Source organism: Lepidothrix coronata, unplaced genomic scaffold (assembly GCF_001604755.1).
Source record: "Lepidothrix coronata isolate B3197 unplaced genomic scaffold, Lepidothrix_coronata-1.0 Scaffold180, whole genome shotgun sequence".
NCBI lineage: Eukaryota > Metazoa > Chordata > Aves > Passeriformes > Pipridae > Lepidothrix > Lepidothrix coronata.
Window position 1 is genome coordinate 2,318,990 of NW_016690360.1, and position 14,383 is coordinate 2,333,372.

Genomic DNA, 14,383 nt, shown 5'->3' on the forward strand with positions numbered 1-14,383 from the left:
GCTGGGCTGGGCTGGGCTGGGCTGGGCTGGGCTGGGCTGGGCTCAGACTGGGCTGGGCAGGGCTGGGCTGGCTCGGCTCCGCTCGGGCCGGGCTGGGCTGAACTCGGCACGGCTCGGCTTGGCTTGTCCACTCCAGTCAGGAGCCCACAGGGCTGGGTCAAGGCACATGGAGGTCAGCCTGGCGAAAATCTGAGTGTCAATGCACCAGATGTTTAAATTATTTTTCTCAAATTACCCAGACTACGCACAATAATGCATATAAAAGCTTGCTAGTACTTGTCCAAATCCTTTTACAGCAACACTAAGAGAAGCACAAAAATTAACACTGACTGCTCTAGTACTCACTGATTTTCTCTCCTGGGCCTATTGCAGGCAGCCCCTTGGCTGTCTCTCAACAGCTGTTTTTTATCTCTGTGCAATGCAGTATCATCGACTCTAATCCTACTATAGTAAGCTCTGTTAAGTCCTTCCTAAAATAAAGCAGGCTGGCATACCACATCTTCCATAAAGTCATTTGTTTGGCTGCTTGCTCTCCCATTGCAGAGAGCTACTGCTGCAGAGAAATTCCCATAATGTGGGTTCCTTCCTTTTTAAGAAACAGGGAAGAATTCAAGGGATTTGCTGCTCCTGGTCATGCCACCAGGGATCTGCCACAGAGGCAAGCAGCTGCTACGGACCATCCCTGGGGATGAGCTGAGGTAGCAGTTAACTTGGCACATAGTAGTGACTGACTCATGTGAAGGACCATGAACTGGGCTTCCCAGTACAAGAGAGACATGAAGCTACTAGAGTGAAGGGCTATGAAGGTAACAAAGGGACTGGAACATCTGTGATATGAGGGAAGGGTGACTCCTCAGTGTTTTACAACACTTTAAGCATTTCTTGTCATGGCTTTTGCCTAACTCAGTTCATTCTGAAGGTAAGCACACCTCTTTTCCTGAGTCAGAATAAACCAAAAATGTTTTGGGAAATAAAAAGCTACAGACCTACAAGGAATCAAGGGTTTATTTAGAGCCAAAACACCTGCTTCATATTTGGTCTCTGTAATGCTCTATGAAGACAGCACAGTGCTGCTGAAATCCAGAGTTCACCCAGCACCACTGAGGACACGTGCCACGCAGAGCACAGCGACTGTGTAACACAGAGAGACACATTACAAGGGGCGTTAATGAATGCTCCTGTTTAGCCAGTTCTTGATATGGCATTTTAGTATCAGTCATTCATCTAGTGTCTACCAGTTCAAAGTATAACAGAACCTGTTTGTGTATTTTTTTCATTAACTTTTAATAAAATAATGCCAACTTAATTTTCTCATTTTCTACCAGTTACCTTTGTTACTATTTAGCAGAATGACCTGTAAAACATACTGAAGCCTAGCGTTTTTCTCAAGTTAGTATGTCCCTGCAGAAGAAATACTGCCAGGGCAGATGAGGCAGGGCTACTCCTAGTCAGGCCTGCTACTGGCTGCCACTTTTCTCCTTTCATAGAGGAAGCTCTAGAAATTCATCCAAGATGGCCATGTCAGAACCCTCCCTGGCACTGCACTGCATCCCAAATAATCCCTTACCTACCTTCCTTCTCTACACTTGTAAATCTTAAGATAATTTCAAGAAGAGCAAACAGCTCTCCTGTCCCACCTCACCCCCTCCAAACTCAGGGAATACTGTTGTGGGAAGTCAGGAGAGCAGAAGGGCTCAAAGGCAGCAGTTGTAAACTTTAGGGGGGAGACCAGGTTTAGCACCTCACAGGGCCAGACAAAGACAAGGTGGTTTAATTACAGACTCCCCTGCTCTCTGTCATAACCCTGCTCAGATTCTTGACAAGACATTGGAGGACTTAACTGGAAATTGAATTTCTCTTGAAGAATTCAAGGTAGTCAAGATGCAGAATTTGCGAAATAACGTCACAAGGCCTTACCAGCATCATAAAATTTAAAGATCTTGCACGAGCAAAGGCAAACAGAAAACAACAGGCAAGAAAACCCATGGAACTAACCCGTTGGCTCTGCTGAGCCCTACCAGGACAGAAGTCAGCCTGGAAGGTCTCTCTTTGTAAAGGTATTTACAGTTTTTTACTAACCATGAGAACATGGCAGGGTAGCCCCATAGCCTTGGGGAATTTCGGCATGTACAACCAATAAACATGTTGTGGTCCAAAAAAATCCACACACTAAAAGGCAGTAATTTTAAAAATGGAAGCAACATTCCCTGATTATGAACTTGCATCTGTGTTTCCTGAGTTATCTGCTGTTCACAGTAATTCTTTTTTTTAGGAAGTCAATGTGAAGGTGTTCCTTTACTGTGGAACAAAACATTTCTCTGGTATGTTTGAAAGCAAGAAGCTGGAAATGTTACATCTTCACTGTAAGACAAGTTCTGGTAGCCCTTGGAAAGGAAAATGATGGCCTACCTCGTGGCATGAAAACAGAAACAGACAGTTAAAAACTCTTCAGACCATTACCCTTTTGTGGTCTCCTTTCCTGGTGCCCACCCATGACAGGCAATTAGATCAGACAAGTCCAAGAAGAAATTGGGATAAAGATGTGGATTCAAGCTGTACAGTTTTGATGCTGTGACACCTATTACCTAGATGATAAACAAGTGGAGTTCAAAAACTGAAATACACTCTCAGTCTCTGAACTGGGCAAGATATAATTTCTGTAACAAGGAAGGATCTGACTGACCAGTGCTGCACTGGTATCTTTCAACAAAAATATGAACACCTTGAGCCCACTCATTAAAAGTCCTGGCAGTGCATGGGGTGCCACATCACCACAGGAAAATGCCTCCAAGATGCTTTTGTGCAGCCCCTGAGGAAAACCCACTCACCACTTTCTAAATGCAACTCTTGGACTGAGGAGTGTCACATGACTTGTCTCCACATCTAGCAGACAGAAATGATGTTTGTCTCCGTCTACTCCTGTGGTATATCCCAGCCTATGGAAATAGCAGTAATTGAACAGCAGCAACCTACTTCATGGGCTCTGTAACACCAGATGTGCAACAGGTACCAGCCTGCCCTGTGTGCAGTGGTGGTGATTTACACGCGTGCGGTAACTCATTTGGCAAGAGCAGAATTATCTCTGAGGAAATGAAAGTTTCACACACAACTGGTTCCATGGGATTATGGAAATGTCACAGAATTCATGTGTAGTATGCAAAATTCTTCATGTATCAAGTGGCAGGACTAAATTTTTAATAGAAAAGCTGGAACGCTGAAGAAGTTTAATACACAGTTTAAGCACAGTAGGATTGTATAAGTGTAATTTTGTATGATTTTGTACAGTTCTTTGGTGGTAAGTTTGCAGCAGAGCTTATATGAAGAGCACACCGGAAATGCAAACTCAGTCACAGAATTAAAATGAAGCAGAAAAGCTTCCACCATGCCAGGCAGAAACTTTTGTGTTCCTTATTTTTGGACAACTTCTGTGGTCCCAGAATCTTTCCAATTATAAAAAGAACTGACAAACTAGGTTTTATTCACTGTCAAAAAAGCTAACCGGGGAACCCAAAATGTGCACTGATACTTTCATATGACACAACTTCCTTGGAAGTCTGGCAACACTCGTCACACACTCAGGTGGTGCCATACAGTCTCAGAAGCACCTTCTGCCTTTAAAGGAACACGGATTTTCTTGTCCCTAATTGGCAAGTGCTTTCTGCCTGTACTAATTATAAATCTTTCAAATGTGAAAAAAGCACAGAGAATGTTGTAAAATAAAATGTAATACTTTACTTTTCCGTATCTATTTCATCAGTCTGATAAATTATCTACAAATGCATAAAACTTAAGCAACATTTTCCAATGCACTCAGAATGGTCCCAAACTCAATTACAAGTAAAGCACATTAAAGATTTACTGTACAGTAAACAAATGGGTGAAAAACTGTAATTTATTGAAACTCATAACTCAAAAAATATAAGATGCTGTAGTGTACAATATGTTACACAAAGCACCCTAGGGTGCACATTCAAGTCAAGTAATAACTCCATCACCCCCCAAACCCTGGTACCCCAGTACTTGTTCCATATACAATCATGCACATTTACTCTTCAAGAGGAAGCCCCCAGTATTCTGATGTATTAAATAGCACCAAAATCAGCATTGTTCATTGAAAAAATTGGGGGAGCTAAATTAACTTGGCCAATACTTTTGACAGATATTATACATTCATGGAATTAAACAGTCTAAACTAACCTAAAAGTGTGTACTGTAACAATTACTGTTCTAATTTGAAGTTCTCCCCATAAAGCAGTAGTGGAGGCAATATGCTCTAAGTAAAGCTACTTACGTACTTCCTACACACAGCTCATCTGCCTTTTTTGTTGGAAATAAGTCTATGAGAGGTGTGGAAAACTTGGATCTTTCAAGAACAACTACTGGTCGTAAGTAATGCAGCTGTTTTAAGGCAAGGTCTCCACAGTCTGTTAGGGCCTTGTCCAGGATTGCCCTCAGATTTTCTAAAGAAGGGGCAGATGAGGACTCTGACAGCAAGGGCTGGATCTCTGTTAATTCCCCAGGATTATTCGGGGTTATGATTACATTTTCATCATTTACAAAGTTGTTTACTGGTGTATCCCCCTGACTGTCTCCCTCTTTTTTCAAGGTTTCATCTACTGGCAACTGCTCAGAAGACTCCCATTCTACTACCTCATCACAATCATCATCATCGTCATCATCTTTTCCCTCACTTTCCTGAATAAATTTTAAAAATGAAGACTCAAATCCCATTGGTTTATATGTCTTTAAATCAAATGGTTTGGACACTGGAGGCTTCTGAAATTTGTCTTTTGTAGCACAAAGTACATTTCTTTTCCCATTCAGATTAATTGCACTATGCTGACATCCTTCTGGGTCTTTCTCTTTTGGCAACTCTAATTGTAAACTGGAGAAACAAGAGCTATTCTCTCTTTCACTGTTTTCAGAAAAATCTTCAGTTTTAGACACAGCTGTCTCCCTGACATTAGGCTCTTCAAAACAGGTATTGTTTGAACTGTGGTTATATTTTGAAGTGCCTGAATGCACAAAGGCACTGGCATCAAAACTCGCACTACTAGGTGGACTTTGTTTTTGGTCTTCATTGCTCACTTTTGGAGGATCACTGGCAGGGTCTGGAACAAGAGCTTTGTCACTTTCCTGCACAGGCTCAGGATTAGCTGATTTATCCTCGTTAACTTCTACACCTTTTCTATCCAAGTCTGAAGCTGTGTCAGAGCAAGACTGCTTTTCAATCATGATGCCACATTTCACACAAAGAACAAGTTTCTGAAGGCGCTGCTCTATGTACACGTTGGTCATCTGGTGTGTGCGCTTATAGTGCCTCACTATGCTGCTTTCCAGCTTGACAACAGACAGACACCCCTGGACCATGCAGGGATACTGGGTCTGGTTAGACTTCTCTTTGCACATTTGTAGGGCTTCCTCTTTCGTTTTGAAACTCAGCAAATGTTTTTCTCTACTTCTGCTAATTCTTTTAGCTTTTTCTTTTAGTTGCTTTCCATTCTGCTTGCTTGTGTCAAAGCTGTCTTTCAAATAATTTTGCTCATTTTTATCTTTATCTTCATTATCGTCCTCCTCTTTCCGATTTCCAAAGAGACTATCATAATATTCACTGTGTCTGAAATACACGTGTTGAGAATAGTTACTGTAATTTGTGAAAATTCGATTGCAGCCATTAAGGTCACAATGGATTTCAAAATCTTTGTTTAATTTTTCTTCATTGGCATGTTCTTCTATTAGATGCTGTTTAAGCTTATTAAACGTATAAAATACAGCAGGGCAGTGGGCTTGGTTACAAGCAAATCTGGCAGACTCAGCTTCAGAAAGCAGTTTTTGATCCTCTAAGATTTCATTGTGGAAGTCACTACAATGCTTAGCAAGAGCTTTAGAACACAGAAAACGCTTACCACACTCTTTGTGTTTGCATGCAAATATTTTTTTACATTTGACAAGTTCCCTTTTAGTTCTCGCTTTGTCTTTGTCTAAGCAGAGCTGTTCCTTATTGTACTGGTGAACGGTTCTGTAATGGCGTATCAAACCCTTCTGGTTTGTAAATGCCGAGTTGCAGCTTTTATGTATACAATGAAATGGTTTGTGGTACTTATGCAATATGTAACATAAGTTTCCTTTAGCAACTGTTCTTTTGCTTCCTCTTCCCTGTCTTGCTTCCAGTTCTTCCCTATGAGTGTCCAGAGAAGCTATGTTGGATGCTTTTCTTGTTACATTATTGTCTGTCTCTTCACTGGACTCCAAGTCTGTCTCAGAACAGCAGTCATCCTTCTTCGGGTGACACAGTTGTTCAGAGTGGTCTGAATGATCAGTGAATCCAACGCTGTTTGCACAGGCAGGTGCTGGAGCAGTGCCATTTTTATGCATGTCCTCTGCACATAAACCTACATGATCAAGTTTTTCATTAGGACATACCTTGTGAGCCACCCTCTCGCAGCCAATTTGATGTTTGTTTCTATAGTGAATTCGAAGGTGTGTTTTTCTTGTAAATGACCTTTGGCAAATATGACACTTAAATGGTGAATATCGATGCTGGAACATATTTAGCTGAAGAACCATTTCCTTTGAATAGTTATGCTTTCTAACATAATGCATTAAGAGAGCTTCTCTGGTCACAAACTCACATGTACATCCATGACATTCACAGAAAAATGGTTTAGCTGCCAGCTGAGTAAGGTACTGGCTGGGTAAATTATCTTGTTGCTCTTGAAGCTGAAATTTTGAGGTAGTTTCATCAACTAACTCAGGGCACTTGGCATCCCGAGATGAATAGCCTCCAAAAGGTTTGTATCTTGAAGAATTCTGAATGTTAGCATTTTTTAAGCTTAGATGTTTCAAACCTAACATTAGTTCCAACATGTTATCTTCAATATTTGATTCTTTAGAACTGTCATAAAAAGACGTTTCTGGGGAAGAAGGACAAGTTTCCTCCCTCAGACCATTGCTTCCTTTACCATCTACAGCACAACACACACTTTCTGGAGAGTCAGCATTTGTATCGGAATTATGACCTAACTCTGTATTCATGTCTGTAGGGGATTTACTGTCCTGAGCATCACTCAACAGATTGAGAAAGTATTTAGTTTTCATCTCCATATTTCTTTTACCTTTGAAGTTGTATGGATGGGCCCTTCGAAGGTGTTTCTGCATACTCCTGGAATTTTTGTGGATGGAACAGCAGCCTTCAAAACCACAGGAAAGGGTTTTTTCATCAAAGCAAACCGCCACATTGGAACACTGTTGTTTCACATTTGCTGGATGGAAGACTCCTTCCTGGGACACAACTAAACCTGGAACTGACTGGCTGTGAGCCACTGTTTCAAGCAGCAGAGGAGACACCTGACCTTTGCTTACTGCTGCATCTGCTCTGTGCTCCCCACAATGCAGGCTGAAGTTACTTTCGCTGTTTAGATCTTCACTGTCGGAGAGAGATTCTTCCTTCACTTCTGGAATTTCCTGCGAGCCTGAGGGATCCAAGTTATCATTGAGACTGGAATTTTCAGATTGTTCAAGCAGTTGAGACTCTGGGAGATAACTGCATTTGTCTTTTGAAATCGACCTCTCAAGGTTCAGCATTTGTTTCCCTTCCCCATTTGACACTTGGATATTATGCGCTGCGAGGTGATTCTGAAATTCAGTTTTTGAATAATAAAACTTTTTGCAACCAAAGAAGTTGCAAGTGTATGATGCATCTCTGAAGTGCTGTGCCTCGTGATGGTAAAGCTGCCCTAAGTCACTGAAAACAATATTACAGCCATTTAGCTCACATTTATAGCGAAGATCGTCGTGTGTTTGTTTGTGATTGAGAAGCTCATTAACTGACCCAAACCTGGCGTAGCAGTCCATGGACACACACATGTATGGCTGAGGCCCACAGTGCACGCGCTCGTGCTCCCGCAAGTGGAAGGACGTCATGAAGTGCCGGCGGCAGAAAGCACACTTCTCCCTCCTGTTTTTCATATCCAAGTAGTGTTTTGCATTCTCATCATTGTTTTGATGTTCAGCTTTCAGATGTACACTTAAGTACTTAAACTGTTTGAACACTCTAGAACAATCTGTCCCAGGACATGGGTAGATGTCTCTGTCTTGCAGCTGGCAATTTTCCAGTTGGCTGAATGTGACATATTCATGTGTGTCATTGTCAAAGCTTTCAGGGAACTGTGACTGGTGTGACCTTTCCTGAAATGCCGGGGGTGGGCTGCTAGAAGCTGTTGTATTTTGTGGTGATCTCTCTTTTTTCAGAATTATTTTCTTTTTAGGTCTGTGTGTTCTACTAGGTGGCATTTTAACATGTTCCATTACATGTGGTACAAAAAATTCCTTTCTCTTGAACCTTTTTGTGCATACGGGACATGTATAAACACCATCTTCCATATGCATCTTCGAATGATGCAGTATTCTGGCCTCTATACACTCCCTTTTGCAGAGCACACAAAAAAACTTGTATTGAAGCCATCTCTGGTATCTTTCTGAAGAACCAATTGGTTTTTTTATTCTTGCTTTTTCCTTAGGGTGGTTCATTGTATCTTTCCCATCATAATATTTGTGTTCTTTTGTCTCATCATAGTCACTAAAGAAAGTTTCTAACATGTCAGTTTCATTGAGTGACATATGACAACCGGCATCATCTTCGGAATCAGAAGCTACCTTGCCTAACAGTTTAAGGCAATGCCGCTTTAAAGTCTTCCAGTCCCAAAATTCAGGATCAAATGGCCAATATGCTTTCAAAGCTAACAGCAACTCACAGCGGAGTGAATTTGGAACCACTGCATTCTCTTCATCAAATTTTTGGTCTGGTTGCATATAGAGCTCTTCCAATGCATTAAATCCACTCAACGTTGGCTCAAGTAAAAATTCCGTAAGCTGACAGGCTCTTCTAACTTCAAGGTCTTCTGGTAAAAGGCATGCAATTGTTTTACACACTGATGTCTTCATTTCATCGCTTCCACTGGATCTGATCTGAAGGGCTCTCACACATAACAAAACAGACACAGCAAGTCCCGCTTCTTCTGCCTGTTAAAAAAAAAAAACAAACCAACAACAGAAAAACACAAACAACAAATGGTCACAAAACAAATGTTACTTTTCTTTAATAAGTACATTCTTTCTAGAAAAAAAAAGCGTGCATCCAACAGACTACAGCTCATTCTGAATGCATTTGGGCTTCTGACCATCAAGTGTCTGGAGTCACTGAGCACCCTCTAGAGAGCCGCAGTTTATCTTATGTGAGGAACCTCTTTTGCTTTTCAAGCAATGGGAACCACTGCACACTTAATGCAGTCTGGAGGAGTCACACAAACTAGTTTAGGCACCAGATGTTGCAAAATACCTTTCTAACTCCTCTCTCTCTCTTAACTGAGTGATTCTCAACCATAACTCAGATAACTGAAAGAGAATGGTGTAAATCTTCTATGTACATCCCTCCTGCACCATCCACACTGGATATTAATTCAGAACATAGGGTACTGTGTAATAAGGAAATTTACATAAATTCACTCCCTGAAATAAAATAACCTTCCAAGCAGTACAGTAGCAGAAATGATTCATGAGGAAGGTAAGTGGTGTTTCACTTCCAAACAGTTTCTGAGCAGTCTGTGCAACTCTGAGGTGTTGCTCAATAGTATTGGGAGGATACTTACATTAATCACATGCTGATTTAAGAAATTATATATTCCAAATTCTACCTGGACAAAATTGAAAGTTACCTTGTTCCAAAGGCATATTTTTCAGCATAAAGAATCTGAATGCATGCAGTAACTATTTAGCTATTTTTAGTAAAGATAAGTAACAGTGAAGATACTTATGAACAACTTAGGAGAGTTGACATGTGGCTACCACAACCACACCTGCACCAGCCCAGACTGTAATCATCCAAAAGAACTAAGAACAGGTTAACAGGATTAGCAAGCTCTTATACTCAGCATTCACTGCCCACCATACATCATGCTGTGCTTCTTTAATTCAGAAGAAATTTAAAAGGGTTAGCAGGAAACACAGAAAAACCTGGTATATAGTTACCAATATATTATGATTTATATAGAAACTGCACACTCATGCATGTCTTAAAAGTAGAAATGGGCCAACTTTAAAGAAATCAGGACCAAATACATCTCTGTGCAATCCCTGGTGGAATGCATCTCTGCCAAATAGAGTTCTGGACTCCATGACCTGTCAAAAGGACAATTATGCAATCCTTCTGATTCTACTCTGACTCTAAACCAGAGCTCTGGCACTTGCTCTGCTCTTGTCAGCTCACACTCTGTAACTCATTTGGGTCACAGTATTGACTCCAGACAGTGAAAGAGACTCACAGACAAACAAATCTGAAACTGGAGAGAAATGGAATTGAAAAAAGGAATCTTGTATGTTTAATCCATCTTAAACCTGAATTAACCCATGGCCATGTCAGAATGCAAAGAGCATGCCGGGTTGGCCTCCTGAGATCAATTAGTCTTTCTGTTAGTACTTAAACGGGGATGACAAGTTTATAAAAATTGCTGTCAAGCATCTTTTGCACCTTTCTGTGACATTCTAGAGAGAGGCATCAGAATAGAAAGTAAAAGTCCAGATGTGATTGTATCACATATTTTGAGGAAGATATATTTTCTTAGAATAGAAAAATATGAGACATTCCAGTCAAGTCTCCATCTCTTAGAGATGTTGCAGAAAATTCTTGTGTGCCTGGCTTCTGAACAGGCAGCAGATCAAAACACAGCTATGCTTTGTTTGCAAAATCCTATCATATGTACTTTCAAAGCAACAAAACTAACCCTCCACATTGATTGAAGATCACTTCACAGGATCAGGCTGACACAAAAGTACAATGGCAGGTGTTTTCCATAGATTTTTATTAGTACATTATTAGGCACTTAATCAGAAAGAATGATAAGTTATATTTCTAATCAGTTCAGTGGAATTATTAAGAAAATAATAAATTCATGTAAACAGCTCTGGCTGTGTCCAAAGACTCAGGACTGTAGCTTACTTACTTCAGATTGTATGACTCTTATCAAGAAAAATAGATGCTGTAGTGTTTTGGCGATGATGCCAAACTGACGACATCTCTCCAAAAAGGAATCTAAAGAAGGATCTATTCTTCTCTGCAGCTTGCTCCAGAAAAGTGTCAGTTCCCTGCAAAGAGTTGAAAGCAGAAAGTAAGAACATTGCAGATGCACACAATTTGTGCAGTCACACACTTCGTTTCAGAGCTGACTCCAGGAAAAATTTAAGTGTTATTCAAGGACAGTACACATTTCAATCAGGTCCTGATCTCCAAGCAGCACTGAAGAGGACTATTCCTAAACAAGCACAGGATCAAAACCCAACATATCTTCTAATACTGGGGAAAGACATTGGGATTCATCTCGTTTAATGCAGGCATCTATTGCTGCACGGACCTTGTTTCTAGACAAGAAAAACAGTCCCACACTTGTGGAACTTTTACTTTTCACACAGAAATTTAAAAAGGGTAATATGAATCATAATGGAACATAGCCACTTCTCTTCCACTAGACAAGGAGCTTAGCTGCTGACACCTGCATCCAGGTGATGTGGCTGCCACTAAAAGGGCCCTCCCACAGAACACCCTTTGCAAAGCATCACATAAGGGATCTGTAAGCTGAAGGCGTCTGCTGTCTGTGAGCAGTTCTGTACTTTGCTATTCATACCATGAGAGCACAAAGCTGTTCTGTTAAGCAATTTATTATAACCAAAGTAGCACAGCCAATGAAGGATGTAACCTATTGCTGTTGCTCAGCCACCACATGGAGTGCCCAAAAGCAGTAGAGTAGTAGAGCCATAAGACCTCTCTCTCTTATATCATTTGAAAAAAACTTTTCTTCCTTTGATAGAGCAAACTTGACCTTTGCTAACTTACCCACTGTGTGCATCAACTACACACACAGGCTTCCAGGTGCAAGGTCAGTCACAGCCTCAAGAACCAACTATCAAGAACACATATCCAGGAAAACTTTAAACCAAACACTGGTGAGGTTCTTCCTCTGTATTACTGCAATCCTACTCTTCAACACTAAGCCTAAAGAAAGGGAATGGGGTCTATCCTGGATCAGATCTGGGATATCATTTTGCTGCACAAAAATGGACAATGTTTACTGGTAACAGTTTTTGTGGATTTTGTTTGGAGTTTTTTGTCTGCATTATTTAAAGGCCTTGAAATGCAATTAACACCCTTTCATAACCAGAAAGAGACAGCTGAGAAGCCAGACAGGCCTACGAGGAATTACCATACAAGCATTACAACCCAGGATGTTATAATTTTAAATCCTAAAATAGAACTAGAGAGAAAAAAAAAAAAGGTAGACACTCAGAATATCAGTAATGTCTTCTACTACCCTTTAGCCCCCAAAAGCTGACAAAATGTAAAATTTAATTAAACGTCAGGATGACTAATATGGAGGAACTGTATGAAGCGAAGCTCATGCAAGAAAAGCACAGAATATATATATAAAAGTATTACAAAAAATTTTAACTCAGCATTACAACAGAAAAAAATGAACTTGAAATATAGTTTATCAAGACATCACTTGTTTTATATGTCTATTTATTACACTGATGTCCTTGGGAGCTGGGAGAATAGCAAGAAAAGGGCTTCACTCTGAGTAACCTCTTAGTGCTCTGCAAAAATGCCTTGAGAATAAGTTTTCAGTGTTTGCTCTGTTCTTTTTCTCATACCACCCTTTCTTTCTGCAAAGCTAAAGCATCTTGCTGGAAAGGATCAAGGATGGTGATGAAGAAGTGTTCCTCAGATAATCTTCACATATATGGAAAGATAAAACCAGACAACTCCAAGTATTTGGGCAGTGCAGAGAACAGAAAGATCTCCAGACAGACAGGTATCTAGCAGTACTTAGAAGTAAAAAAAAATAAACTTACCAACATATCACACCAGAGAGAGGTTTTTGAAGCTGTGCTTAGCTACAGTTCACACCTAAGGCAACTTGTGTTAATGGTAAAGGTAGATTATTTTATGGGTTGATGAACTGCCTGGCTGCCTGGACACTGTGGCAATCAGCTCACTCAGAACCACTGCCTAGAGCAGCATTACTTCTGCGACAAAGTTTCAAACACAGCAGGTACCTCTAGTCTTAAGAGCAGCCTTACATATTGTTTTATGAATCTCAGCAAGAACCAGTGCAAAATTTTCCAATTTTGGTGAGGAATAACATATACAAACCTAAGTTTGCTTTCATCTTCAGCTGTGAAATAAAGCTTGACACCGAGAGCTAACTCACATACCAAGATGGTTTGCTGATCTCCTGGAGGTACAGGCTTGAGGCTCCAGGATGATCTGAGCTAAGCTAAGCTATTCAAACAGCTTAACCTCTCCAACTATGCAAGAATCATAGTCAGAGGTTTGTGCTGAGATGGGGAGTTAGCACTGCACCATCAGAGAGATGGTGAGGCACTGAAGACAGAGGCAGATTTGAAGAAAGGAGGCAGATTTTCCCTTCCTAGACAGAGTGATATTACAGTTGAAGAGGTTTAACACCTTCCAGAAGCCCCAGTGTTGCACTTGTCCCGTGGAACTTGTCTGACCACTAGGTAATCAGCATTAATCTGCAGAAAGGTATGCAGTTTTGGCTGGGTAAGATAATGTGCTTACCGCAAGTCAGAAGGGCCAGAGTCAGGACAACAGATAAGGCAGCCTTGTGAGTTGTCAAGAATGGACCTTTTGCTTTTTAGCAGCAGCAAACTGTCAGGATTGGCTCAAGTATGAGTATGGGAGAAAAATTTTAAGTAGAGTCTAAATCATCAGCAGATCAAGAGGAGTACAATAACCATTCAACTACAATCCTGTTTGAACCAGATAAGACCTTCTTTGAAGTGAAATAAGCAATTGCTGCTCCTTAAAAACAGCAGTTGGTCACAGAAAGGAGAATGTGTTCAATTTAACTCGTCCTTTATGCACTGTATATGTTTATGCATTACATTTAACTCATTAAGTGTACAGTTATGTATTTAAGCCTATATAATGGCTCGCAAGCACCCGCTAGCATGTCGTTCCTCCACATTAGTTTTAGCTGCAGGATGATACCAAATATCCACTGAGTCTGCCTTCACATTTCCTGTCTTTCCAGCCTGCTCTGGCATGTCATGCTTTTGATGGAGTTTAATTTACCAATGCAGTGAAAGCAACATTACCTTATCTTTTCTCCAGGGTACTGATCCAAATCAGCCCTGCAATGATTTCAGTGAATTCCAGAGTTTGCATGGAGCACAGCTCCTCATTTTTGTGAGCCTTAATGCTCACTAAATCTGTAACGTGGAATATCATGCCTCATCAGTTAAACTGGCTGATTTGACAAAAGCAATCCTCTAAATTAAAAGTTTTATGTCTTATTAGCCACTTGAATTC

The 14,383-nt window shown here is 40.7% G+C and overlaps 1 protein-coding gene across 1 annotated transcript in view; it reads right to left on the bottom strand.

Moving 5' to 3' along the window:
• Positions 1–3,720: 3,720 nt before the first annotated feature.
• RLF (rearranged L-myc fusion) overlaps positions 3,721–14,383 on the bottom strand; it is a 51,502-nt gene continuing 40,839 nt past the window's right edge. Inside the window, exons 7-8 of the mRNA XM_017830520.1 lie at positions 10,998–11,139; positions 3,721–9,021 (exon numbers count right to left, since the gene is read on the bottom strand). Coding sequence (XP_017686009.1) covers positions 4,288–9,021; positions 10,998–11,139 — 4,876 coding nt within the window. The 3' untranslated portion in view covers positions 3,721–4,287. The remainder of the gene's footprint in view (positions 9,022–10,997; positions 11,140–14,383) is intronic.